Here is a 27,463-nt window from a genome sequence, read left to right as displayed (position 1 = left end):
TGGCAGTTCCCGTAAAAATTGTCCGAAAAACCTTGGGACTAGGATTATAACCAATTTATCTTCACCGGAAAAACTGATTTTTTTTTAAACAATAACTACTATTTTAGTGTTCGTCAAGTTTTATAGTCATCGTAGTTAATTAATTAGTGTTGATTATTATCGGCAACCTTTTTGCACCCATTTTTTAAAAGTAATGGTGATAATATGTGTACAAATAAACCTGTTAGCAGTTGAATCTCCGCTTCTGTAAGTATTTAATAATGTCTTTACAAAGTGACAACGTCTAATAACAAATGCTAATATTTATGAAGTCCTTTACACGTGAAAACAGTTAGTGACCTCTTGTGTTAACGTTGCTAGCATGTCGCTGGCGTCAGTTTTGCCACAGTTAGTGAATTCCTTCTGCTGCATTAGTTAATATTGTTTAATGTAACTAACTTTGTAATAAATGAAAATTACTAATTAATGTATCCCCGAAATTATTACCCACAGAATTTTAGGGTAATCTGCTTAGTGATTTTGCTGCTGAGTTTTTCATTGTGTTCGACTGAAAAGAACTCGCAGCGACATAGAAGGTATGCGCTGCCTTTGTATTATCCAAGGGGTGGTTCATTCAAGGTAAGGTATTAAATACTACATATATCATTCTCACATACCTTTGATTGATCAGTTCACGAACACTTCAGTATACTTTGTTAGTGTGCATTAAATTTAACTGCATAATACATATTTAGATCAAACAAACTATCTACTTTAGTTGAGATTCTGCTTCGAATGTTTACTGCTTTTAGTACAATACAAAATACAAATTTAATAACAGTTTTGGTAAACCTTGACGCGTGATATGATAATATTTTATTAAAATTTGCTCTATTCATAAGGTTTTATTGTGGTGGAGAGTTTCTGGAGTGTTTTACAAATGATTAAATTTACTAAATAAAAATTTACACAGTATACTAACTAGTAAACGTTCCACGATTATTTGTTGTTGTAATATATTTATTGTTTAGATTGTATTTGGTTTTGCAATGCCGATCCCTCTTGGTTTGAAACAATCAATGGCTTGGGGATGGAACTTGCAGTTTCAGTACGTAGCACCCCAATATACTAACAACACCAGCATTTATCCACCTATTGTGGGCAGATCCAGAGAAAAACGTGACAATTTTGTCAGCGACAGATCCTTAGCTTATTCTGGAATCGAAGCTATTTTAAACAGGTGAGATTCTTGTATATTTGTTTATTTTTAAATTATATTAACATCAAAGTCGTAAAATCTTTTATTACTTTATCGGCTTTGGTTAGCGCTTCCTTTGTAATTGTAATTAGGAAGTTGGGTCAAATTACTGTTAAATTTCAGTTTGCTGTCGGTAGTTTAAAGTGCGTTAAAGAAACACTCGGCAAACTTTGTTTAATTGCACGTTTCGATTGGTTTAAGTTCGAGAGGGAAACTCGACTGAAATTACATCAGAATTACATGTCTACGATTAGCTAACATTGAGAGTTTAATTATTAATTTATAATGTAATATTTCCGATTTCTGTATTTGCAAATAAATAGGAAGCTTTATGGAACTCATATTTTGTACTTTTTTTCTATTTCGTACCTTTTTTCTATTTTAAACCAAAGGTTGTAAATTTTAAAATTTGGGGAATTTTGTCGTGGTTGGTACAACAAATGTCAGAGTGTAATATTTGAAGTTCAAATTTTCACGATAATAAATAATTACTAACAATGTGCGAAGCTGCAGAAAATCTTATGCCCCGAACTGCGGAAAATTACTCAAAGTAGCCCCTGATCTATTTGTGCCTGGCATGTCTAAATCTAACATTGTTCAGCTGGTCCAGGTTTCATGGGTCAAGTTAAGTGAATCACATGGCAGTAAGTGATGAGGCTATTTTCAACAAAATACATCGACCCGCGCGAAAAACGAGCCGCCTTATATTTTTTTGAATATAGTGCTTTGTCATGCTTATTTTTGATTTCGTGTCCTGATCAGCATGTTAATTGAGACATCTGGGAGCTGGTCCCCGTAGACAAACAAGTTAAAGAGATCAATTTGGCATTGAGAAATCGCCACACAACTACTGTGGAATTAAAAAAGGAATTGCAGAAATGGATACTATTACAATATTTGCTTAGCTTACATCAGTGGCCGCTCGTGACCTTTTGAAATGGGGGGACACAATTTGAGTGATGAGTTAAATATGAAGATATAAAACAGGTTGTTGTTACCAATTTATAGACGAAATTGTGTGACGGAAATAAATACCAAAATACATTCAATCAAAATAATAAAGTATTTCTTCACATACCTTTTTGCCTTCGGTCACAATTTTACGTTCATGGCATCTAAATGTTCATTTTGGACAGTTATAGACGTTCCTTTAAAAACCGTTGTTTCTTTCAAATGATCCGATAAAGTCCAATTCAGCAATAAAATCAATCAATTTTGTGATTCCCTACTTTTGTCATGTCCACGTAAAGCAAATTCAAACACTCCACAAAATTTTATGGACATTATCAATCGGCGTAATATATGGAGATTTTTGTCGACCCTTGCGTTATGTGCCCGAATATTATTAATACAAGTGGTGTGTAGTTGTTTGCGAATGTCTGTATTACCGAGAGATTATCCAAGAATATTTATCATACGTGTTCGCGCAGAATGAAAATTAAAACCCGCGATAGTAACTCAATGCTGCCGAGCACGGTCGGAACGGGACCGCAGTCCAGGTGAATCAGGCGGCTAAAACGTGAGGTTTCCACATCAGCGTAGTAAACAAAACGTCCAAATCAGCCATAATTCAGTCTCAGTTCCCAGCTTTTATTAGCATTTCATCAGAAATAACATATCATACATCCAAGACACCTCTTTAGATGTAAGTGAATGTAAGTTTTGATACATTTTATACAAGTGGAGCGAGATAAAATAGTTTTGATAATTATGACACAAATTTCCCGATAATTTTTTAAATATTGAAAATTATTATTTTGCTATGTACAGCCGCCCTTGGCTTACATTAAGGAAGTAAAAAGGACAACTAAAATTTTTAAGAATTTTTACTTTGTCAACGATAGCTTTATTTTTGTCTTGACATCTAAAGGATCAATTTCAAGGTGGCCATCTGTCAACTCACGCAACATGCAACAACGCAACTGAAGTTTGCGGCATGGACTTGCGTTAACAGTTTTTGTGCAATTTCAAACTCAAAATTTACGTTAATGCTAAGAGAACGCATTTACGACACCTTAGCTCTCTCGGTAATCTTTCTTCACTCTCACCATCACTTTTACTGGAATTTTCGAATACAGACAGCAATACCCACCAACACTTGCCGGGCGTCCGTCATTTTTTCGAGTTATTGGAGGGAAGTACAGCAACCACTTGCGTCAGCTAGTAGAAGTGCCGCAACTCGATGCTACAATTTGCAGTTGGAAAATTAAGTGTTGGTTGACGCAATGAGGTTGCAAGTCGGTGCTGCAAAGTTGTGTTGCAGCAGTATATCCTGGTAACTTCTTACAAATAGTTTCGTTATATTTTGTATTGCAGATTGTCGATCTTTTATTTTTCCTTGTAACTGTATTATACTCAATTTCAAGAGTGCTGTACCCATTCAATTATAAGTAGCTTCCTCGTTATACCACCTTTTAGTCTTCGCCTTTTTTCTTTTGTATAAATTTGCAACAATTTATATTTCTCTCTTTCTTTTATGGGCACCCTAGAAGGTCAATCAGGTTGACAGTCTAGCGAAAGAATGACAATTTGATTGATCGTGTTAGGGCAAGATTAATGGATTAATGAATGTGACTGAAAGAATGACAATCTGATAGATTCAGTTAGATTGACATTCCGATTGACCGTGTAGGGTGCCCATTAATATTTTTCCTTTGTGTCAACGTCTACCCTTATCTTGTCTACTTTCAATTCTCCCACTGCTATATTCCTAAGATTTCCCGCGCCACTGTTTTAAATTTTCAAAAATTATTTCTTGTGTTCCAAATTAAGTGTCCGCTTTCTAAAAAAAAGCTATTTTTTTAAACAAAGTAAACATTAAGTTTTTATTGAAGAATTCTTACTATTACAATAAATATAACATCTTATAATAAGTTTTAACATAATATTGAAATTTTCTGAAAATTAAATAAATACTTTAAATTAAATAATTGAAATACTAAATTTTGAATTGTATTTTCAATTGTTTTCATTTATTGCGTTGTTGTTCTACATTCCGTAAAGGCAATATAAAGAGAGACTGCTTAGAATCGATTTCTCCAGTTTTTTTTACCTCACATCTGCATTTATTAAATGTTAATAATATAATTAATAGTATTAATAATCCTAATAATATTTATTTATCCAACAGTAGCTTTACACTACACAATTACAGGATAAATGTTATATTCCACAATAAACCAAAAATACATAAATAAAATATAAATTATAAAAATGTTGCAAAAGAAAAGCTGCCGTCTTTCATGCTATTTAAATTCGACTTATTTTTCGTTGAAACCCACTCCTATACCCGCGGATTGCTTAACTCCGGCGCTTAATATTCCGGTTTACACTTACTTCAAAGCTTTTTTTTGTATTAAAATGTTGAATTTGAACTACACCAAGTAAGTTTTGAACAAACCATAAACATCTTCATTCTTCATCTTTAAAAATGTAGGTAATATTTAACAAGATGCAGAAATCGGATACTTATTTTGGGACAGGAGTAATTAAACTGCATGTCATACAACGATGAATGTTGATTGTTCAGTTCATCTAAGTGAATCATTGATAATTATTGTTATAATTAGTACTATTTGGGACTATAATTTCGCAGCAACGTTTATTGATATTCGCTGACATAATTAATGTATTGTAAGTGTTCGTCTTGTTATGTACTCTAGATATTCCCATACATTAGAGCGCTAGTTTGGGATTGAAATTATCGTGTAAGTGAAGTAGATGTACGATTCAAAATAACATCATAAGTAAATTACTTTTGGATATCATTTTTTCAGATATTCTCCATAATACAAAATAGTGCTTATACAGGGTGCTGCATTATTGAACAATGCATTTGTGCAGGTAAACGAGGGATATTGGTCAGTATTGTTTTTCAAATCGTTGCATTGCCCCCATTCAATATAAAACGCTTTAAACATCGTATTTTAAAATTAGGGCTTAGTCCAATTTGTCGCGAGAGATTCCGTCTCAGTTCGACGATCGCGTCCTTGGATTAGCCATGGAAAATTGTACAACTTACTGATTAAATTAGCTTTTGAAGAACATGCAGGCCTTCGCTTTTTCATCTAATCTCAGTAGAAGATTGCATTTTAATGACATTTTAATAATAAAAACTCACTGAAATCGACGGTACTAGCAACATAGTCCCATGAAATATTTTGTGCAATTTGTCCATTTATTCCATTTAATTTATCCTATTTACAATAATCAGCATACTTGTTGTTCAGTGATTTCTGAGTGAGAATCGAGGAATAATTTCTAAATTAAAAACTCATATTTTACATCTTAAGTCAGTTTTATTCGGCAAAATTTTAAAAAAACTTCAGCAATTTTTTTGGAGGAATAAACAGTTATTTTGTTCTAACAATCTACTATGCTTACAATAACTTTAAAACGTCTGCAAGATATTAGAGCATTCGGTTTTGCAGTTTCTGATTTATTCAATAAAATAAATTGGCTCACACATATTTTTTTTGAGTCACCTGTATAAGCCAATCCAAAATATAATATTGAAACGATAAATCACAAGTATGTTATATCATATTTTGCACATTTTAGATAGGATTTATTAGACAAAATTTTGAGGTGACCTCATAAATTTTTTCAGGGGATCAGTGAATATATTTTGATTAAAAATTTGTCATGCTTATGATAACTTTAAAAGATCTGCAGGATTTCAAAGTATTCTGTTTTGCAGCTTTAAAATTAAATTTCAAAATGATGTTATATAAGTAGTTTTGATCTTTTTTTCCAAAAATGTGGAGTCATAAAGTATATGTGTAGGACTGTGTAATTTATTCTGCAAATAGTTCCCGCACTCTACATTAAAAGCTGATATGATCAGAAATCGTGATGAGTCTAAATAATAGCACGCAGACTAATTTTACACAGTTATATTGGGTAGGTTAATACTGCGGTATTACTGCTCTGACACAGCTGATATTACTTAGTAGTAATTTTTGAAAGTAAACTCCATCACTCACTGAATTAAAGTACTTTTTTGTGACTTTTGTTTATGGTATAATGTTAGCGCAATCGAGGAAGGTCATACTACCAACTAGCCTAATTTCCAAATCCATTAAATTTAATACTGAGTAAAATAATTTAGGGTCAGCCATTAAATTCTTGATGGCCACTTCAGCCAGCTTATCTGCCTTCATTTCGTGATATGAAATTAAAATCGTGCACCAAAGCCACAACTTCGTAACATCAAACCAAAATTAACGTAAAGTCAACATTTCAAGATTGAATGTTTGTTTGTGATAACTTAGGTAACGCTGGTCCTAAAAAGACTGTTAGCAGGTCTTCATTATTGCTATAAAATTTAATCATGTTGAAAGAGGCATCAGATTATATTTATTGAGCTAAAGCTAGTTAGTTGAAAGAAAATGAACAATATTGGAAATTTGTTTCATAGTGTATTTTTTTTATACCGCCACATACAAATACAGACAATGGTTTGTGATGTCATTAAAGTGATACTATAAAATGGCGAAGAGAGTTTTCAGACACAAATGGTGAAATAACTTGAAAGGAAAAGCCGTTAAACTGAATTTGTCGAAGGAGAGTAAAGTTATTATTTTAATAAACAACAACTTTAAAAGGCATAGGTAAGAAAATGTTGCACAATTAAAATGTACAATTTTACTAATCATTTTTTTGAAAATATACCAATGAAATCCAGCGATTCCATTTCCCTGCTATATTTTTCTATGTTTACCCTCATGAAAAATTTGAAAAAAGGAAGTGATATTATTAACAACATGCAAAATTTAAGACTAGTTTTAACGTTAGCCATAGAATTTTACGTACTTACTAGAAACTTTGGATCTGTTTTCTGGCAGGAATTTTTAAGTGAAATTTACCAAAATCTTGAATTGTAACACACTTTTAGCAAAGCTCAACTTTGTGGAGGTACTTGTATGTTTTTCTGTATGGTTTATTTATCTAAAACAGTTATAGATATAATAGGTCACATTCTACAGAGTTTAATTCTAATTACAGTTGTTTGAATAATCGTTGCACTTGAAGCACTCGAATAAATCTTATCGTATGCTACCCAATAACACTAATCTGTTCATTCGGAGGGCGGAGTCATTAAATCTTTTAGCGACTTTCGATTGGGCCAATCAATTTGTAGGCCGGGTTTAAGGTGCACATTTTGCATCATCAAGGACATAATCCATATGCGGGACTTCATGTGCGCCTTGCGTCATGCACGATCACGTAATCAATATGTATCAAAATAATTATTTGCAAACAATATGCAACGAGTTTAATGTATTTTTTAATAATTCTGTAACTATTTTCTTCCGTACGATAAATTGAATTGAAATTGTCTGATAAAATACTACGTTAATGTTTTGCCAAAGTTCACTTGAAAAAAAAAAAACGTATTAACACGACCCACAGCTTTTACCACTTAAGTGCCAATGGCCAAGGTTAAAAAACATATGTTTCCAGTGCTCCGAAGACCTGCAGATTGACATGAGTTTAATATGTATCTTGTAATGTTGTATACAGGGTGTTCATTTTATCTGTTCGCGCCCGCATATTTCTGCATAGGCAACCCATTTTACGTTTCATAAACAGCTTTGATTAATTTTTATTTTTACATAATTATGAACGCATAGATAGGAATGATCAGAACCAAAATTATAACAAATTATTTGTTAGGCAAATATTTTCAATTTTCGTTTGCTTTAAAATGTTTTCGAATTCTGAAAAAACAGACATGCTATTAATATTGTGAAAGTGTGCCAAGAATTTTGATGCTGCTGTTTATCTCTCCGCCAGGCAATACCTATCCCAATAGAAGAACTTGAAAATGAGAATTTGGGCAATTCAAAAAAAAAAAAAGTTAGATTTCATCCATACCGAGTGGTAATTGTCCAACATTTAACAGAACGCGATTTTATCCGGTGAATTTGTAAGGGCTCAATTACAAGACAATCTAGATTTTTTATTTAACGTTTTGTTTACGGATGAAGCCACATTTACCAATAACTTGTGTGTAAACAGACACAACTCACATTACTATGCCCAGCAAAATCCCCATTGGTATCAGGAAAAGCAGTTTCAAGAAGTTTTCAAAGATAATGCTTGGTGTGGAATTGTTGGTAACCACGTCATTCGTCCACATTTTTTTAAGGAAATTTAAACGGACCTATGTATCTAAATTTTTTAAAGAATATTTTACCTGACCTGTTGGAAAACGTAGAGCTAGACATACGAAGAATAATTTGGTTTCAAAATGATGGAGCTCCCGCTCATTATCAGAGAGACCTTAGAAACCATTTACACAGAGCGTTTGGACCAAGACTTACTGCTAGACAAGAAGAGTACGCTCGGCCTGATCTAACGCCCTTGGATTTTTTTTCTTTGGGGGTGAAAATAGTATATTACATATCGAGGGTGATAAGAAGCTAATTACGAACGAAGAAGTTTGTACAGGAGCGAGCGTAGCGAGCGAGTGATATATGATGTGAATTGTGTCATATACTGATATACCTGATCCATTAATAAATTGAGTATTAATTTTTTCAATTTTGTCATTATTTGGCATTGACATCTTTGTATTTTTTTTGTGATTGCTATGATTGCTTATTAAAAAAAAATAAATTGGACGAAGTCGTCTGTGGGGAGGGTGTTTCAGAAGCAGAATAAAAATGACTAAAACAAATTTTACAAAAATGTTTTTTGACAGAACGAGTATTGCATAGAAAGTTTTCTCAGAAAATGTAATCGGGCTAAAAGTAAACCTTATAAAAAGTTTTAGCACAAAGTGTTTTTGCGTGAGATGGGAAATCTGTCAAATGTACGAAGACTAAACCGTTTTATCGTAGGATCCATTTGAACGCAGACCGGCCGTTTTCAGAATATCTATAATGACCGATGCACCTCATTGGCTGATGAATGATGGATACATCCCGCCTATCTGTCGCTTGAGAGCGGCAGGGCTTTGACTGTTATATTGCCCGTCCGTGGAAAAGTAATAATCAAAATGAAATTCTTTTGTATTTTTTGAAATAACGACATGAATTATTTTGTTATATTAAAGAAAGATATTGATAAATGTTAGCTTCCACAACAAAGTTTAATATAATAACAGTAGTGACAGTAGTATCATTTATTCGTTAATATGCTTTATAATGGAACCTCAATTCCAATTTCATATCTCAATTTTATATTCAGTTTAATAAAGATACAAATGACAATTCATGTTGGTTGCTATGACGTTTTTTCAAACAATTTCAATGTCTCCTGAAAAATACCTAGTGTTCTATTTTGTTTCCATGAGATCACTTTATGGAACTGTCATCGCCAACTCCATTTATATCCGCTAACGCGTATATCCAATGGAGTTGGCGATGGTACTATAAATCGGGTAATAATGAAATCGTATTGTATTGTAACGGATTATAATAGTACATTATGGAACTAGTGGATGAAGTTGAATTTCAACGGCGAGAGTGATTTTTTCACACGAGCGAGTGCAACGAGTGAGTGCGAAAAAGAAACTCGAGCCGTTGAAATTTCTTCATCCGCGAGTTGCATATACTATTTTTTCTAAGAAATTAGGAAATAAATGTTTGTTTATGGTAGGTATTTTATTTTTGAAATACATTAACTGTAATAGAACAATTTGTGCAATTATCACCAATAATATTTACACTTTTATCGTAAGTATTATTTGAACTTGTATCTTTGTTTAAACTTAGTTGGCTGCTTCCTGTATCAATAACTGCACTTGTATCAGATTCGAAAATGCCGCATTGGCAGCATTCAAAATTTCTTCAGAAACTTCGTCAGTCTCACTCATGTTCATTGTTTTCACTTGTGTAAACTAGCAGTATTAAACGTCAAACACTAACGGGTCGTCCAGCCTAGGCGTCATGATTTTCGAAGCGCGCGAAGCGGACGGTGCGGTCGGTGCAGGCGATACGCGACACGTTTCGCTAGCTGCGAAACGCTCAGGCTGGACGACCCGTTAAAATCGTAGACGGCCGAGTATTTTTCCACTAGAGGGTGAAATGAAATTTCATCCACTGCCAGCGATGGGAAAATGACAAACTTCAACCTTAATGAGTAGAAAAACAAATTTTAGTGTGTCAAAAGGCAATTAGCAGACTACTCGACCACAAAATATGTTTATGTTTTTAAATTAAGTATTAATATACAAGGTGAGTCAATAAGGGCGTTCTTCAATATCTCATACATTATTTATCAATCACAAAATTGACCCATATTTGAAAACACTACGGATTCAACATGAAACGGCGTAATGGTGAAGACTAAGTATAAACAAGGGGTTATTAAAACAGTGTGGAAAAAATCGCCAAACTTATTCAAAATTTATATTATAAAAGGTTTAACAGACCCCTTTAAAGATGTGGAATTTATATCTTCGTGAAATGCTAGAAATATAAAGCGCAAAATATTACAAAATGGTGGCGCTACTGGATATGTAATCCGATTTTTTCGAAAACAACACAACTGACTGAACGACAGCTGAAAAAATTACCAAGTAAGCGGAACAAAAATAAACCGTGCTTTTCATGATACAATGTAGATATAGATAAAAGAATCAGCTGAGAGAATCGGGACGGATAATATCAAAGTTAAAAGGACAAATCAATCTGCAAGATCATCTCTAGTTTCTCATTTTGCCAAGGCAATTATTAATGATAAAATTTAAAAAATCATAGGCTATTAGGTAACAAGTTTCTGAAAAACTGTCGCATTATTTTCAATTTATGCTTACTATCTTCTCATATTAATAATGAAAATTTAAACTTCAAATGTTAGAAACCGACATTTGTCGTACCAACCGGGACAAAATTCCCCAAAACTTTAAAAAATCTAATTTTGTTTTTAAATGAAAAAAAAGTTGTGAAGTAGAAGAAAATTGCATAAAATACGCGTTCCATCGGACATTTTAGCAATTATCCCTTAGGAAACTCATCTGATAATGACTCGTTTTCCAATTTTGGGATTTGGCCTCGAAAATAGCGTCTTATGAAACTTGTTTTTATTCCCGAGCGTAAGCTAAGAAAGTATTGTAATCGAGTCAATCGAGTGGTTGGCTAATTTCATATTTTTTCGATTGGTGATGAACTCGTGAGGCACAGAGTACAAGAAAATAGGTCCCCGTTTCTGTCTCTCTGTCTGTTTGTTTGTTTCTTTGATTGTTGTAAAAGTTCTGTCTTTTTATTAGGAATATCATGTAGATGATAAAATCTTAACCAAAATTTGTCTAATCATCCCCACCAACAATGCGACGACGTCATCTCGATATTGTACATAGTAAATGGGTTTTAAATTGTATAGAACAACGTACTCCAATACGTGTAGTTTACGAATCCCTTAAGTTTTTACCCAAGACACCCAGATTTTTTGGAAAAAACAAATAAAAATTATATAAGTAACATTTTGCAATTTAAGTTTGAATCCACAAAACCGAATGCTTTGAAACTTTGTACACATTTTAAAGTTATCGTAAGCATGGTATTCGAAATTGATACGCATTGTCTTTGCAAAAGTATTGATGACGTCATCACAAAATTTTGTAAATGTGAAACAAACGCGTAGCACGCTTCTTTACATTTACTTAATATTACACACTTTACATCTTTATTTAACTGATAGAGGTTCTCATAAAAAAAAATAAAATTCGTAGAATCAAATTTTGTAATTTTTTGAAAAAGCAGGATATGTTTTAGTGTACTTCAGGGGCGAGGGAAGTTCTGTCGAGATGACGTTCTACCAATTTTTTAATATACTACTTTTAATGTATGCTAAGTACCGTACAAGTTTCGTCTGTAACTTTTTTTCTATCTGTAATAGTAATAATTAATTCATAAGATATCGAAAACTTCGTGACTCACCCTGTATACGCATCTTACTATAACGTAAAATATTTATTAAAATGTAATAATATACGTATTATATTTATACCAAGTTTACAAAAATTTTCAGTTATTAAATTAATATCTAGTGAGTATAAAAAAATTAAACACTTGAAGTTCTTGCTGATTTAGTAAATGATTGATTAATTAACTAGGACCGGCACATGTTAACTAATTAATTGTCGATAAATATGACAAATTATAAAATTCGGTTTACAAAATACTTAAAATGTTATAGAAATTACTCCATTAATTAAGAAAATATCTTTTGTCTATCACTCAGTGATGGATATTAAATATCTGTATATTAGACTAATAACACCTTAGAAGTTATGATCACCCCTTTGTGATCAAAGTGAGGGCTTCCATGCCCATAGCCCTCACATACAGATTAATTAACAGCAGCTAAACAAATTACATACAAATTATAAAACTTGACTTACAAACAGTTACAAATATCATATTGCTTACAAATTATAAAATGTAACAAACACGTAAAGTAAGTTAAAAATGTTCTATAATAAATTCAATTAAATAATTAAGGGTCTGGGGGTTATTACACAGAGATGTTTCGTAGACATACCTATATTAGTACTACAATCGTTATAAAGAATGCGTGTTTTAATTATATACACTGAGCGACAAAAAAAACCGGCCAGACTTAAATACTTATTTTGCAAACCCAGTTTAAAAATCATATTTTAATTAGTGATTGTTTTCATTTGTCTCTTTTTTTAGCTAATTGATACGTCCTGTGTCAACGGTGAATAGTTCTTTAAATAAAATAACAATCACTAGTTAAATTAACTTTCAAGCGATTTTGCGAAATATATCAGGGCGACCTTTTTTTTTTGTCGGTCAGTAAGTATGTAACACATTAATACACTTAGGTATCGGTACCAGTAAAAAAAATGGAAGTGATGGTAGATGCCATATTGTACCAAAACTTATATTTACTAATTAAATATGTATTCATTTTATTTACATCCGAGTAGTGATTATTTGTTTACCAAATGTAATGACAATTTAATTATAATTTTTATTACGTTTACATCCACAATAATAACACTAACACCACTTTATTTGTATGCAATTAAGTATCTGATGTACGATTATTTTAACGCCTAGTTTTGGTGTTTAAAAAGGGGGTGTAGATTTTTACCAAATTACTGGTGTTCCCGTAATATACGGTAGGTACATATATTATTAATTATGATAGACTTAAATAGCAGTTGAAATGAATGTCCGATAAAGAAAACATTTGTGGGTTTAGTTTCATCTTCCTTGAAGGTCGTTACCGTTACCCAGGGTGCATTCCATCCACCCAGTGCTTCGCTATTGTATTCGCTACGCCACGGGATTGGCTGATTACCACCCACTCCTTTTTCCATTTTTGGCCCACTCGGTCCAGGAACTTTTCGACAGCTGGAGCGACGCAAGTTAAAACTTTTTGATCTGTAAACTTTCCATTTTCAGACATTTTAATTTTTTTTACATTCTAACCGATGAACTTTCTAATAAATGTTATTTTACGGAAATACATTTATGGCACAATCCCATTCTACTACAATACTTTTTAGTAAAATTTTATTTAGACAAATATTTTTCGTCCCTACACGGGCCCCCGTCTGGGAGGTGTTTAATATGTTGGCTATGTAAAAATTGTCAGGCGTGAACAGATAAAATGAACACCCTATCTGTTTACATTTTTCTATTTATATATTTCTACATGTTAAGTTATATTATATATATTTCTTTTGACCTTTGGTATAGCAATAAACATGTATTACCCTTAGATCATATAATAAATAGATACCAATAGTCAAACTGAAAGCTGTGACTAGACATGAAGCTATCTGTTGTCGTTTTCTACGTCAAGGGGAGTAGTATAATGCTATCCTTGTGTGATCACCACATCTTCATCTTTGTTATGTGCATTTCATCTGTATATGTCTATTTCACTTCCATCCTTGTACCGCACCAGCGCAACAAATCGCTTTTGACAGATGTTTCTTCTAACCTCTCTTTCGAGTTGTTGTACAAAAACAATTTTAGAATTTAGAACAAATATCCTATTTTAAGTGATGTAATCATAAAGGATCACAATTGCTGCCCAATAATTTACTATTACTTTCATTATCTACTGTGAATTATTTATAAAATCAACATCTTTCGTACGAAGTTAGTTCAGACATACTTCTTAAAATTTAGGCGCGCAAAATTCAAATAGTGATCAGGCAAGGATAGCTTCATTGTAATCCCTCCATGCACGAGAGAGATGTGTGACAGGAGGATGTCGTCACAGGCTCTCCTAGGGAAAGAACACGGCATGGTGGTATCTATTTATTATATAATCTAAGCTATTACCCTATTTGTCCTCGTCGATAATTTTGTTAGAAGTTTTGGGTTTAATACTTAAGATAGTTGTATGTGAAGTTATGTATGAATAGAGATCAGAACTCTTGCTTTGTTTTGATAAGACAAAAGTGGCAATAAAAGGCACTACGGGAGCAATTACTTTTAAATTTAGAAACTCTCCTTCTAACTAGCGCCCTACTAATTAATGCATACAGCTAATCTTGTAAATCTACAGCCTTGCATTTGTGTAACTACAAGCGTGGAAAAGAATGCGAAAACCTAAGAAAAGTAAGCATAATCCAGAAGAGTAAACCGGGGAATATAGGTGCTGCAAATAATTTAAGTTTCTGTACCATTCTAAGATTTTTTTTTCGTCACTACAAGCTGTCTCTTATACAGCGTTTAGGTTTCTAACGCAACCTAATGACTAACGTGTTTGATTAGTGTAAGTCTAGGACAAAATTTTTACTTTTAGATCTTAAAAGCTATTAAATCATGTACGAAAATTTATATCGTGAATTATACTCGTAAGTGATAGTCATTAGGATGCGTTTTAAAATACAGTGGTAGTAATTATGTCAAAAGCGTTGTTAAATAAAAAAAAGAAATAGGTTCCATGCGCGTAGGTTTGCAAATATGTAGACCCTTCTGTTCTAGTCACCTTCGATCTTCCTAAAATTAACTGAGTGTTATATGTATGATGTCTGCACTGATAGAGTTGTTTTTATGTTAAATGAGTAATAAATGACAGAAAGTTGCAGTTCTAAAATTTGTCAATAGGATTAAAAACAGAGACAAAGATTTTTGAAATCTTTGGGGTTTGACACTTTTTCAATTCGGATGAAATTAACTTTCTCTGAATTTTTAATTTTGAAATCCATTAAAGAGATAAAAGCACCAAAGCTTCCTTCGTTTATGTTCATTACAAGATTTACGAAATCTCGCTAGATGTCATAATTATTTGAGAGACATGGGGGATGGAGATGTATATTGCTGTTAGAGATTGTACATACACTGGGGTACGGGTAAATGAAACTGCAAATCGAAAGAAACCTAAACAAATAAGTCCTTAAATTTCATGAAACGTCGCAGAAAAATATAATTTGCAAGTCCAATAAAAGACTGAGAGAGACAATTAACTATCTTTGAACGCCTAAATAAATAAAATAATATACAACTTAAACATGAAAATAATTAACGATGGAAATATAATATTATGGAGATTCTTTAGACAATTGCATCGAAATATCATCGAAATGTAAAACATTATTCCTGTCCTGTGAATAATGTTTTGTCTCCATACGTAATTATTAAATTCGTTCCCAGATTTTTTTTCACAGATTAATAATAATTAAAGTGCTAGAGACGTTTATCCAAACGAATTACAATTTGTATCTAATAAAAATCAGGGAAATCTATGTAGGTACTTATTAATTTTATTTATGAGCAGAACAGTAACTATGCTCTCACAGCTGTAGATCTGGTCTCAGATAAATCATTTTAAGTATCGTAATGCTATTTATGTTATATTCAGTTGTTGTTACCACAATATTACTGTAACAATAAATTAATTTCTGTTTTATCGAAATACTAGGAAACGTCAAAATTAATTTTGTCCATGTTCATTGTTCTTCTTATCTTCTCTTTAGTTGGTGTTCTTGCCACTATTTTGCTTTTTTGAAAAATCTGTCTTCCTTTCTATAGGGAGTTATGGTGGTATGGTTTGCTACTCTTACGTCCTTTTTCGTCTTCTTCACGATTCATCTGGTTTCTTCTCTCTCCTTTCTTACTTATCCTAGTCAGTACTAGGGGGTACTAGTACGGGGTTGTCCCACTTCAACCGTTCGGAGGATTTTCCTCTCTAATTAGGGTTGTAGAGAAAAGGATGTATATCTCCGATTCTGTAAGCAAAAAGCAATTCTTTAATTTTATTTTGGTTAATATGTACATATATGTATATGTATATGCATATATGTATGTAACATATTATTATACTATCCTCAAACATATTTGGCGTTTATGACTTCACACCAATTTGACTCCCATTATAATTCAATAGGCCGTCACAACCGTATGTCTTAAACCCGCTCACCGATACCTACCTGAAAAGACCTTTTCTGGTAAAAGCACAGGGCAGGACTGAGTTTTGCATTTACCGACAACTGCGCCTTTCGAGTTTTTTATTTTAAGTTAAAACAAAGTAACTTTGTACTCAATCATTTTTTATTACAGCACAACTATTTACTTATTAACTACTACTGCTTATTTATTGATCGAAATAGTCACTGTCATCATCACTCGACTCTTCTAAATTAATAATTAACGGTGTTATCAATCGTGCCCTGTACTGGTCTTCTTCTTTTGTGGAATGTCGTACACAATTGGCCCACATTTCGGCAGTTATTTTGGAAGCTTCTTCCCTAATTATGTCAATTGTTGCACTATTAAATTTTGGTGCCGTATTATTCCTTCTTATATTATTTTTCATTTGCGACCAGATTAGTTCGATGGGGTTAAATATACAATGGTACGGCGGAAGTCTAATCACCCTAAATCCACGATCTCGCGCCATAGCATCTATTTTATATTGTTTCTCAAATTTTCGAGTGTATAACACTTCTAATAATTGTGTCTTTGTGTAATTTTCTTCAAAGTATAAATCATGTTCTGTAAGGAAATTTTGAAATTTGAAAATTTTAACAAACAAAATTACTCTGAGTCCGGTCCTTCGCGTCTCGACCGTCCCTGGCACGTCGAAAAGGTCTTTTCAGGTAGGTATCGGTGAGCGGATTTAAGACATCCGGTTGGGACGGCCTATTGAATTATAATGGGAGTCAAATTGGTGTGAAGTCATAAACGCCAAATATGTTTGAGGATAGTATAACACAATATTGTTTGATACTCCTAACATTTTGAGATGATTGTCATAAATTAAATCTACACATTGAGATATTTTGGTGAGGCCAAATCAGCCGTCGTTTTAAAGACATTTCATATTATTTGATACATCCTAGCATTTTCATTGTACATAGATTTACTGATAATCGTTTCCAAGTACCTAGTTTGACCATAATAAGTTAATAAAATGGTGGTCGATAAAATCGCACCATTTAGCAAATGCTTATGTACTTAAGTTGTAAATAATTTCTTAGTTTCGTAACATGAATTTAAATATTAAAGATTTCGATTAACAACTCATCTAATATACAGTGTGATGTTAATTTCTTATTGTTTACAAAGTTATTATTAAAAATCAGACATGAATGTATCGTTTTCAGCTGGTATTTATATTAATATTAACAATGCTAATTGATACTAGCGTTTCGTTTGTTATTTATTAATTAACATTTATTTTGTTAAGAAAGTATGTAGATACCTGTTAGCTGGATCTGGTACAAGACAAGGATCATGATCAGTGGCGTAACAATCAAACTACGGGCCTGTGTTCTACAACACTGTGGGGCCCCTAATGAACAGCGATATAAAAATATTTAAAAATACGAGTATAATGAGTAAAGTATGAGTAGATTGCAATTAGGGCTTACGTTTTATTAAAATCATTCTACCTGAAACACTGAATTAAAATAATTAAATACAATAATTACCCGAATACATATTATTAAAATATATACAATTATACATATTAGAAACTAGCCGACCCGGCAAACGTTGTTTTGGCATTTCTAGTGAATATTTTGGTAGTTAAATTAAATTAAAATAAATACATACAAATATAATTAAACTAAATTATAAATTATAAATAAAAATTTATCGTACGACAATGATTATATCCAATAACCATCTTGCAACCCTATTGCGCATCTATGGATGAAAGCAAAGATACTCATATTGTTATTAAAAAATGGAGCTTGGTGGTAGAAGGGTCAAAATTTAGCGTTATATGTATTTTTTGATGCCAAATCTTAAAAAAATAAAAATAACAAATGTTGTCTAAAAAATAAAAAAAAATTTGGGGGGCCACCCTTATCACTTAGGGGTATAAAAAATAGTTTACTAGACCTACCGAATATACACAAAAAATTTCATAAAAATCGGTCAAGGCGTTTCGGAGGAGTTTGGTTACAAATGCTGGGACACCAGAATTTTATATTAGATTATTTTAGAACAAATTTCATTACCATAAAAAAGGTTATACTGAGTCGACCTTAAAAGATAGACATATGCTGTCGCGGATTTTTTTTTTAGAACTTTTAGAAGGGAACACTTCCATCATACATGATTTTTATGTAACTTTAACCGTTTAAGCAGCGTAATAAGCAACGGAAGCTGTCAAAGGAGGAATAATTTTCCCGTTTTTCCGATTTTTTTTATTGCTGCTCCTCTCCTATTAATCGTAGCGTGATATCTTATGGCCTATAACCTTCTTCGATAAATGGACTATCTAACACAAAAAAAGATTTTTTGAATTCGAACTAGTGGTTTCTGAAATTAGCGCGTTCAACCAAACAAACTCTTCAACTTCATAATATGAGTTAGTATAGAAGTATAGATAATAATGCTCATTTTTTTTAATCTCAAAATTGTTTTCTTCTTGCTTTCCAATGGGCACAAGTTGATACAAAATTTGACACATCTAAGCTTCTAGCAATTTAATTTCCAATTAAGAGATTCAGTGAAGATAATCTGCATTGGCCCATTATGTTTCTTAAAAAATGTTTAGTCATTTTTAATTTCGAAAAATATCTTTCCGCTGAAGCCATCGAAAGTGGTATTGTAAGAAAAGTGAAACATGCTGTGATAATTTCAGTGAAACTAATGTAGGTAGGTCATTCTGTAATAATTTCTCAGTCCAGTTTTTTTTCTACTTAAAAAATTGGTTGTAACATACATCAGATATATTTTATTATTCCCAAAAAGCACCACAAGTACAAAACTAAAATTTTGAAAATACGAAAGTTTTCATAAAACACAACTGAAACAGAATTTTTTTTCACGTCTTATTACAGCAGTTTCACTGTAGATCTGAGGACAACATTTAAGTATTTTGTTGTCTTGCATCATAAATTAGTCATACTTTTGTCGGAAAAAGATTCGTAATTTACTACATGGGGTGTTAGATTTGCCACAATGGGATTGCGACACTGCGACAGGTTTATTAGAAACAGATGCTGCTGCATTTTCGACCGCCGGTGCCGATCGCTAAAACCCTGAGTCTAATGATATTGAGATGCCGCCAAAAGTCCAGCCCTTTCCAGCAAAAAATTCGTAAATAGCAATGAACCATCCATCCTGGGATTACCGCACATTTTCGAATTTTTTAGTTCAGGATGTAATTTGGGCAATAATATAAAAAATCTAATAAAAAAAATGTACCGTGTTTTAATTTTTTTTTGTCTTTGAATGATTTTTGGAAAGATATACGAGTACCAGATAGGATGCTTTTGCATTAACTGCAGAACTGTCTCAAAGATGCCAGGATTGTCTCTTATTTCATTACACCTCTCAATTATCTGATTACTCAAATCTTCTTTTCCACTGAATTAGTGCCCCCTTACGTTTTAAAATGGCCTCATAAATAAAATCCAAAGCATTTAAGTGTTTATTTTTATCGCCTCGTATCTCCGAAACAAAGCGTCTTTCTGAAAATATTTCAAAGAAAAAAATGTTAAAATAAGGAATAAGCCTTTCAATTTTTCTCGCATGTTTTCTAAAGAGCCTATAATATTAAGTGGAAATACTTGCTTCCTTCCTCACGAACTAAACGTCCGATTTCTCTGCCACAAATTAAAAAAGTTGGTTGAAAGTTGTTTCGATAGAACTTCCCTCGCTCCTGAAATACAATGATAATTTTTTTTGAGTGTCCCTGTATACGCAAATCCAAAAAATATTAATGGGATGATAAATTACAAGCACAGACTCATCATATTTTGTACATTTTAGATAGTAATATCTGGTTGACCGAGTTTCACTCGGCTCGTTTGGTAGTATTAGATCAGATTAGGACAGATAAATATGCGTATAGTATGCATTTTGAAATACACGCGCTACTTAAAAATACACATTAAAAAAGAAATTCCATAAGCAGTCTTTGTTTTAAACACTGGTAAGTGACATGTAGAGATTAAAGAACAGAAAACTGGAATTATTGTTTGACATCTCATTTGTTACCCAAGTTTTCTCTCTGTCGTTCTTTTTTTTCCTAATTCTCTCTCTCGACTCTAGAAAAAGGTCACAACCACATTCTTACTGCCAGAAGAGTTTCGCCTCTGGTGTGGTTAACATACTGAGTTACCGTGCTCTTTTGTGTTATTCCTAATTTCTCAATCTCAACCCTGCTCCTGAAGATGCCATTTACGAAAGTGTGCGAAACGTTGAGCCCAAAAACTCAAATAACACGGTCCCATCCCCGAAAACGATCACATTTTGACACTGACCGTGGAACCTCTGAAATGAATGCTTGACAAAATAATCTCAATTCAACACACTTTCGTGTGCCTTTTATCCGCTCACTGTTTAGTTTTTGGTAAATTTTCTCACCTCAGGAGGTGAATTTCAACGTCCTCTATACAGTGGAGTATGTTTCTGTACGTACAATTGAAGATAAAAAGATACGTCAAACGTACTGTCAGACTGTCACCCAAACTTCTCTTATAAAACAATCTCGTGTTCGTGTAGTGTCATCTGATGTTGCCTAGCAACAAATATAATTCACTGCCTGAAAATTGCTGAAAATGCATGAAGCTGTAATTTTCAGAAGTTAAAACTATGATGAATCGATTTCTTGACCCAAAAAACCCCCAACCTGTAAATTTCATCGAAATCGTTAGAGCCGTTTTCGAGAAACCCATTATATATATATATACAAACTTTGCTCGTTTAATATAATAGTATTAGATTTATTCAGCAAAATTTTGGGGTGACGTCATTAATTTTTTAGGGGGGAGGAGCAGATACATTTTGATCAAAAATTTAGCATGCTTATGATAACTTTAAAACATCTCCCAGATTTCAAAGCATTCGGTTTTGTAGTTCCTTATTAAATCAATAAAATAAATTTACGCATTCATTAATTTTTTTGAGTCACCCTGTATATGCAAATCCAAAAAATATGAATGGAATGATAAATGGATGAAAGTGCAGACTCATCATATTTTCTACATTTTAGATAGGATTTATTCGGCAAACTTTTGAGCTTACGTCATCAATTTTTTGGAGGGGACAAGCAAATATATTTTGACTAAAAATTTATTATGCTCTTTATAACCTTAAAACATCTGCAAGATTTCAAAGCATTCGGCTTAGCAGATTCAAAATTAAATTGCAAAATTTTGTTTCATAATTTTGATTTTTTTTCCAAAAATCTGAAGGTTTGGGTAAAAACTCTATTCGGAGTAATGAACTACATGTTTAGGACTATGTTATTTTATACAATTTAAAACCCATTTGCTACGTACAATTTTGAAGTGACGTCATCGCATCAGCGGTGGGGATGATTAGACAAGTTTTGGTTAGCGTTTTACCATCTACATGATATTCCTAATATAAATACAAAATTTCACAACAATCGGCCCAGTACTTTCGGAGATTATCTGTCTAATAAAAATCCGGAACGGACAGACAGACGGACAGACAGACGGAAACGGGAGACCTATTTCTTCGTACTCTAGGAGCCATGAAAGGTCGAGAAAACGTAAAAGTAGAGAGTCGGGCGACGGACTCGATTACAATACTTCCTTTGCTTACGCTCGGGAAATAAAAAATTAGTATGGCTCATTGAGAACATAATAGTACATTATTTAATCCCGAAATAGTGACATTGTTGATATGCACTTCTTATTTACCATAGATATTTTTACTTCCCGAGCGTAAGCAAAGGAAGTATTGTAATCGAGTCCGTCGGCCGACTCTCTACTTTTACGTTTTCTCGATCTTTCATGACCCCTAGAAGACGAAGAAATAGGTCTCCCATTTCCGTCTGTCTGTCCGTCTGTCCGTCTGTCCGTCTGTCCGTCTGTCCGTCTGTTGTCACGGATTTTTATTAGACAGATAATCTCCGAAAGTACTCGACCGATTGTTGTGAAATTTTGTACTTATATTAAGAATATCATGTAGATGGTAAAACGCTAACCAAAATTTGTCGAATCATCCCCACCACTAAAGCGATGACGTCACTTCAAAATTGTACATAGTAAATGGGTTTTCAATTGTATAAAATAACATAGTCCTACACATGTAGTTTACAACTCTGAATCGACTTTTCACCCGAAACGTCCAGATTTTTGGAAAAAAAATCAAAATTATAAAACAGCATTTTGAAATTTAATTTTTAATCTGCTAACCAGAATGCTTTGAAATGTTGCAGATGTTTTAAGGCTATAAAGAGCATCATAAATCTTTAGTCAAAAAATATTTGCTTATCCCCTCCAAAAACTTGATGACGTCAGCTCAAAAGTTTGTGGAATAAATCATATCTAAAATGTACAAAATATGATGAGTCTGTACTTGTGAACTATCACTCCATTAATATTTTTTGGATTTGCATATACAGGGTGACTCAAAAAAATTAATGAATGCGTAAATATATTTTATTGATTTAATCAGGAACTACAAAACCGAATGCTCTGAAATCTTGCAGATGTTTTAAGGTCATAAAGAGCATAATAAATGTTTAGTCAAAATATATTTGCTTATCCCCTCCAAAAACTTGATGACGTCAGCTCGAAAGTTTGCCGAATAAATCATATCTAAAATGTACAAAATATGATGAGCCTGTACTTGTCATTTATCACTCCATTCATATTTTTTGGATTTGCATATACAGAGTGACTCAAAAAAATTAATGAATGCGTAAATTTATTTTATTGATTTAATCAGGAACTACAAAACCGAATGCTTTGAAATCTTGCAGATGTTTTAAGGTTATAAAGAGCATAATAAATTTTTAGTCAAAATATATTTGGTTATCTTCTACAAAAAACTGATGACGTCAGCTCAAAAGTTTTCCGAATAAATCGTATCTAAAATGTACAAAATATGATGAGTCTGTACTTGTGATTTATCATTCCATTCATATTTTTGGATTTGCATATGCAGGGTGACTCAAAAAAATTAATGAAGGCGTGAATTTATTTTATCGATTTAATCAGGAATTACAAAACCGAATGCTTTGAAATCTTGGGAATATTTTAAAGTTATTATAAGCATGGTAAACTTTTGTTCAAAATGTATTTGTTCATCCCTCCTAAAAAAATTGGTCTAAAGAGTTTAGACAGTACTTCCCTCGCTGTCGGAAACTTGACGACTGCATGCCTATTGTGTTTTTTTTCTCATTACATTTTTGTAGTGGGAATTTAAAAAAAAATTGCGATGACGTCATCAACATTTTTGCAAGGACACGTGTATCAGTTGGGATAGATGTAGTGTAATACTAAGAATAAAATTATTATATTCTCAAATTTTCGGGAAAATGAATTGGGTCGTTTGAATATTGATTTGTAATAATCAATAAAATAACGAAACAATTTACTCACGTATACCTACGTATCAGAGGCAACTGAAAATCGTGTATGTATAAACATTGTTAATTTAAGATGACAGGCGTAACAGCATACGTGAGAGCCAAACACAGAAACTGTAAACAAAACGACCGTCGGTTTTATTGCTTCGACTTCCGCTTATTATATAAAACATTGGGTTTTATTTTAATTCTTGACGGTGAAATTCACAATTGGTTGATTATAAACATGTCTATTTCACATTCGCGGAATCAAGTGAACGCATAAAACAAATGCAGGTCTGTAATGTTAAAGTCGATGTAAATAAGCGTGCTACCCTTATGTTTCAACCGAGTTTTTCCTTTAACAAATTTTGTGTCTACCAAATTGGGTTGGTTGGGGTGTAATACTAATAATAAGTGTTGCCTTTAATTTAATCAATAAAATAAATTGACTTCATTAATTTTTTTGAACCACCTCTTAAGAAAATCTAAAAAATATGAATGGAATGATAAATCACAAGTACAAACTCATCGTATTTTTTGCATTTTAGATAGGATTTATTCAGCAAAATTTAAGGGTGACGTCATCAATTTTTTTAGGAGGGATGAACAAATACATTTTGAACAAAAGTTTACCATGCTTATAATAACTTTAAAATATTCCCAAGATTTCAAAGCATTCGGTTTTGTAATTCCTGATTAAATCGATAAAATAAATTCACGCCTTCATTATTTTTTTTGAGTCACCCTGCATATGCAAATCCAAAAATATGAATGGAATGATAAATCACAAGTACAGACTCATCATATTTTGTACATTTTAGATACGATTTATTCGGAAAACTTTTGAGCTGACGTCATCAGTTTTTTGTAGAAGATAACCAAATATATTTTGACTAAAAATTTATTATGCTCTTTATAACCTTAAAACATCTGCAAGATTTCAAAGCATTCGGTTTTGTAGTTCCTGATTAAATCAATAAAATAAATTTACGCATTCATTAATTTTTTTGAGTCACTCTGTATATGCAAATCCAAAAAATATGAATGGAGTGATAAATGACAAGTACAGGTTCATCATATTTTGTACATTTTAGATATGATTTATTCGGCAAACTTTCGAGCTGACGTCATCAAGTTTTTGGAGGGGATAAGCAAATATATTTTGACTAAACATTTATTATGCTCTTTATGACCTTAAAACATCTGCAAGATTTCAGAGCATTCGGTTTTGTAGTTCCTGATTAAATCAATAAAATATATTTACGCATTCATTAATTTTTTTGAGTCACCCTGTATATGCAAATCCAAAAAATATTAATGGAGTGATAGTTCACAAGTACAGACTCATCATATTTTGTACATTTTAGATATGATTTATTCCACAAACTTTTGAGCTGACGTCATCAAGTTTTTGGAGGGGATAAGCAAATATTTTTTGACTAAAGATTTATGATGCTCTTTATAGCCTTAAAACATCTGCAACATTTCAAAGCATTCTGGTTAGCAGATTAAAAATTAAATTTCAAAATGCTGTTTTATAATTTTGATTTTTTTTCCAAAAATCTGGACGTTTCGGGTGAAAAGTCGATTCAGAGTTGTAAACTACATGTGTAGGACTATGTTATTTTATACAATTGAAAACCCATTTACTATGTACAATTTTGAAGTGACGTCATCGCTTTAGTGGTGGGGATGATTCGACAAATTTTGGTTAGCGTTTTACCATCTACATGATATTCTTAATATAAGTACAAAATTTCACAACAATCGGTCGAGTACTTTCGGAGATTATCTGTCTAATAAAAATCCGTGACAACAGACGGACAGACGGACAGACGGACAGACGGACAGACGGACAGACGGACAGACGGACAGACAGACGGAAATGGGAGACCTATTTCTTCGTCTTCTAGGGGTCATGAAAGATCGAGAAAACGTAAAAGTAGAGAGTCGGCCGACGGACTCGATTACAATACTTCCTTTGCTTACGCTCGGGAAGTAAAAATTGATGACGTCACCCTTAAATTTTGCTGAATAAATCCTATCTAAAATGCAAAAAATACGATGAGTTTGTACTTGTGATTTATCATTCCATTCATATTTTTTAGATTTTCTTAAGAGGTGGTTCAAAAAAATTAATGAAGTCAATTTATTTTATTGATTAAATTAAAGGCAACACTTATTATTAGTATTACACCCCAACCAACCCAATTTGGTAGACACAAAATTTGTTAAAGGAAAAACTCGGTTGAAACATAAGGGTAGCACGCTTATTTACATCGACTTTAACATTACAGACCTGCATTTGTTTTATGCGTTCACTTGATTCCGCGAATGTGAAATAGACATGTTTATAATCAACCAATTGTGAATTTCACCGTCAAGAATTAAAATAAAACCCAATGTTTTATATAATAAGCGGAAGTCGAAGCAATAAAACCGACGGTCGTTTTGTTTACAGTTTCTGTGTTTGGCTCTCACGTATGCTGTTACGCCTGTCATCTTAAATTAACAATGTTTATACATACACGATTTTCAGTTGCCTCTGATACGTAGGTATACGTGAGTAAATTGTTTCGTTATTTTATTGATTATTACAAATCAATATTCAAACGACCCAATTCATTTTCCCGAAAATTTGAGAATATAATAATTTTATTCTTAGTATTACACTACATCTATCCCAACTGATACACGTGTCCTTGCAAAAATGTTGATGACGTCATCGCAATTTTTTTTTAAATTCCCACTACAAAAATGTAATGAGAAAAAAAACACAATAGGCATGCAGTCGTCAAGTTTCCGACAGCGAGGGAAGTACTGTCTAAACTCTTTAGACCAATTTTTTCTAATTTAATTCACATCATGTTACGATAACAGCATGTAATAAATATTGTTATTATTAATATTAATATTATTATTATGTTATTTATAAATTTATCTCCCCTATATCCAACAGTTACTCTTAAGCGGCGCATTTACTTGTACAAAACTTTTTTGTTGTACTGTAAGAATAGTTTTCAATTTGTTCTAGAAATGGCCTTAACGGACGTGCATGTCTTCTCCGCAGCATTTGCGAGAACGCGATGGATAGTCTCAATCACGAAGCTAATGGACTCTACGGACATCTCCTTCACATAGCCTTAACGTAAGATCTCGAGTGTTATCGACAAATTTCAAGTAAACTTCAAGTTTGTTACAAATAGGTTTCAATTACAGACCAGACTACGGTGACGGCAAAACGGATCCAGATCTAGATCCGGTATACTTAGAGGCGAAGAAAGCCGGAGAGTATGGTGTTAATTGTGGCTCTTTATATCCAGATTGTGAAGACGGAAATGGGCTGTTGGATATGATTTCCTTATTAGATGAATAAATTAGTTTTACCAAGTCACTAAATTATTCTTTGCTTGTTAAGTAAAAACTGGATTTAATTTCCTTTGAGTTGCTGAAATATTACATCATAACAGTAGCCTCAAAGAATAAAATTTCCATTTA

At 32.6% G+C, this 27,463-nt stretch overlaps 1 protein-coding gene across 3 annotated transcripts; it reads left to right on the top strand.

Moving 5' to 3' along the window:
- Positions 1 to 27,355, top strand: LOC135127418 (uncharacterized). 3 transcript variants are annotated; one of them, XM_064053855.1, is made up of 5 exons: positions 1 to 246; positions 501 to 618; positions 1,011 to 1,219; positions 27,000 to 27,113; positions 27,172 to 27,355. In XM_064053855.1, the coding sequence occupies exons 1-5, from the start codon at positions 194 to 196 to the stop codon at positions 27,197 to 27,199; spliced, it is 522 nt and encodes a 173-aa protein (XP_063909925.1). In that variant the 5' UTR covers positions 1 to 193; the 3' UTR covers positions 27,200 to 27,355. The 3 variants fall into 3 exon arrangements, with proteins under 3 accessions (XP_063909925.1, XP_063909923.1, XP_063909924.1); XM_064053853.1 differs by having other exon boundaries at positions 4 to 246; positions 27,185 to 27,355; XM_064053854.1 differs by lacking the exon at positions 1 to 246 and adding an exon at positions 254 to 429 and having other exon boundaries at positions 27,185 to 27,355.
- Positions 27,356 to 27,463: the final 108 nt, after the last annotated feature.

Source organism: Zophobas morio, unplaced genomic scaffold (genome assembly GCF_036711695.1).
Source record: "Zophobas morio isolate AGI-343-1 ecotype UQ-CSIRO unplaced genomic scaffold, CSIRO_AGI_Zmor_V1 ptg000011l, whole genome shotgun sequence".
Lineage (NCBI taxonomy): Eukaryota > Metazoa > Arthropoda > Insecta > Coleoptera > Tenebrionidae > Zophobas > Zophobas morio.
This window is presented reverse-complemented; position numbering and strand designations above follow the sequence as displayed.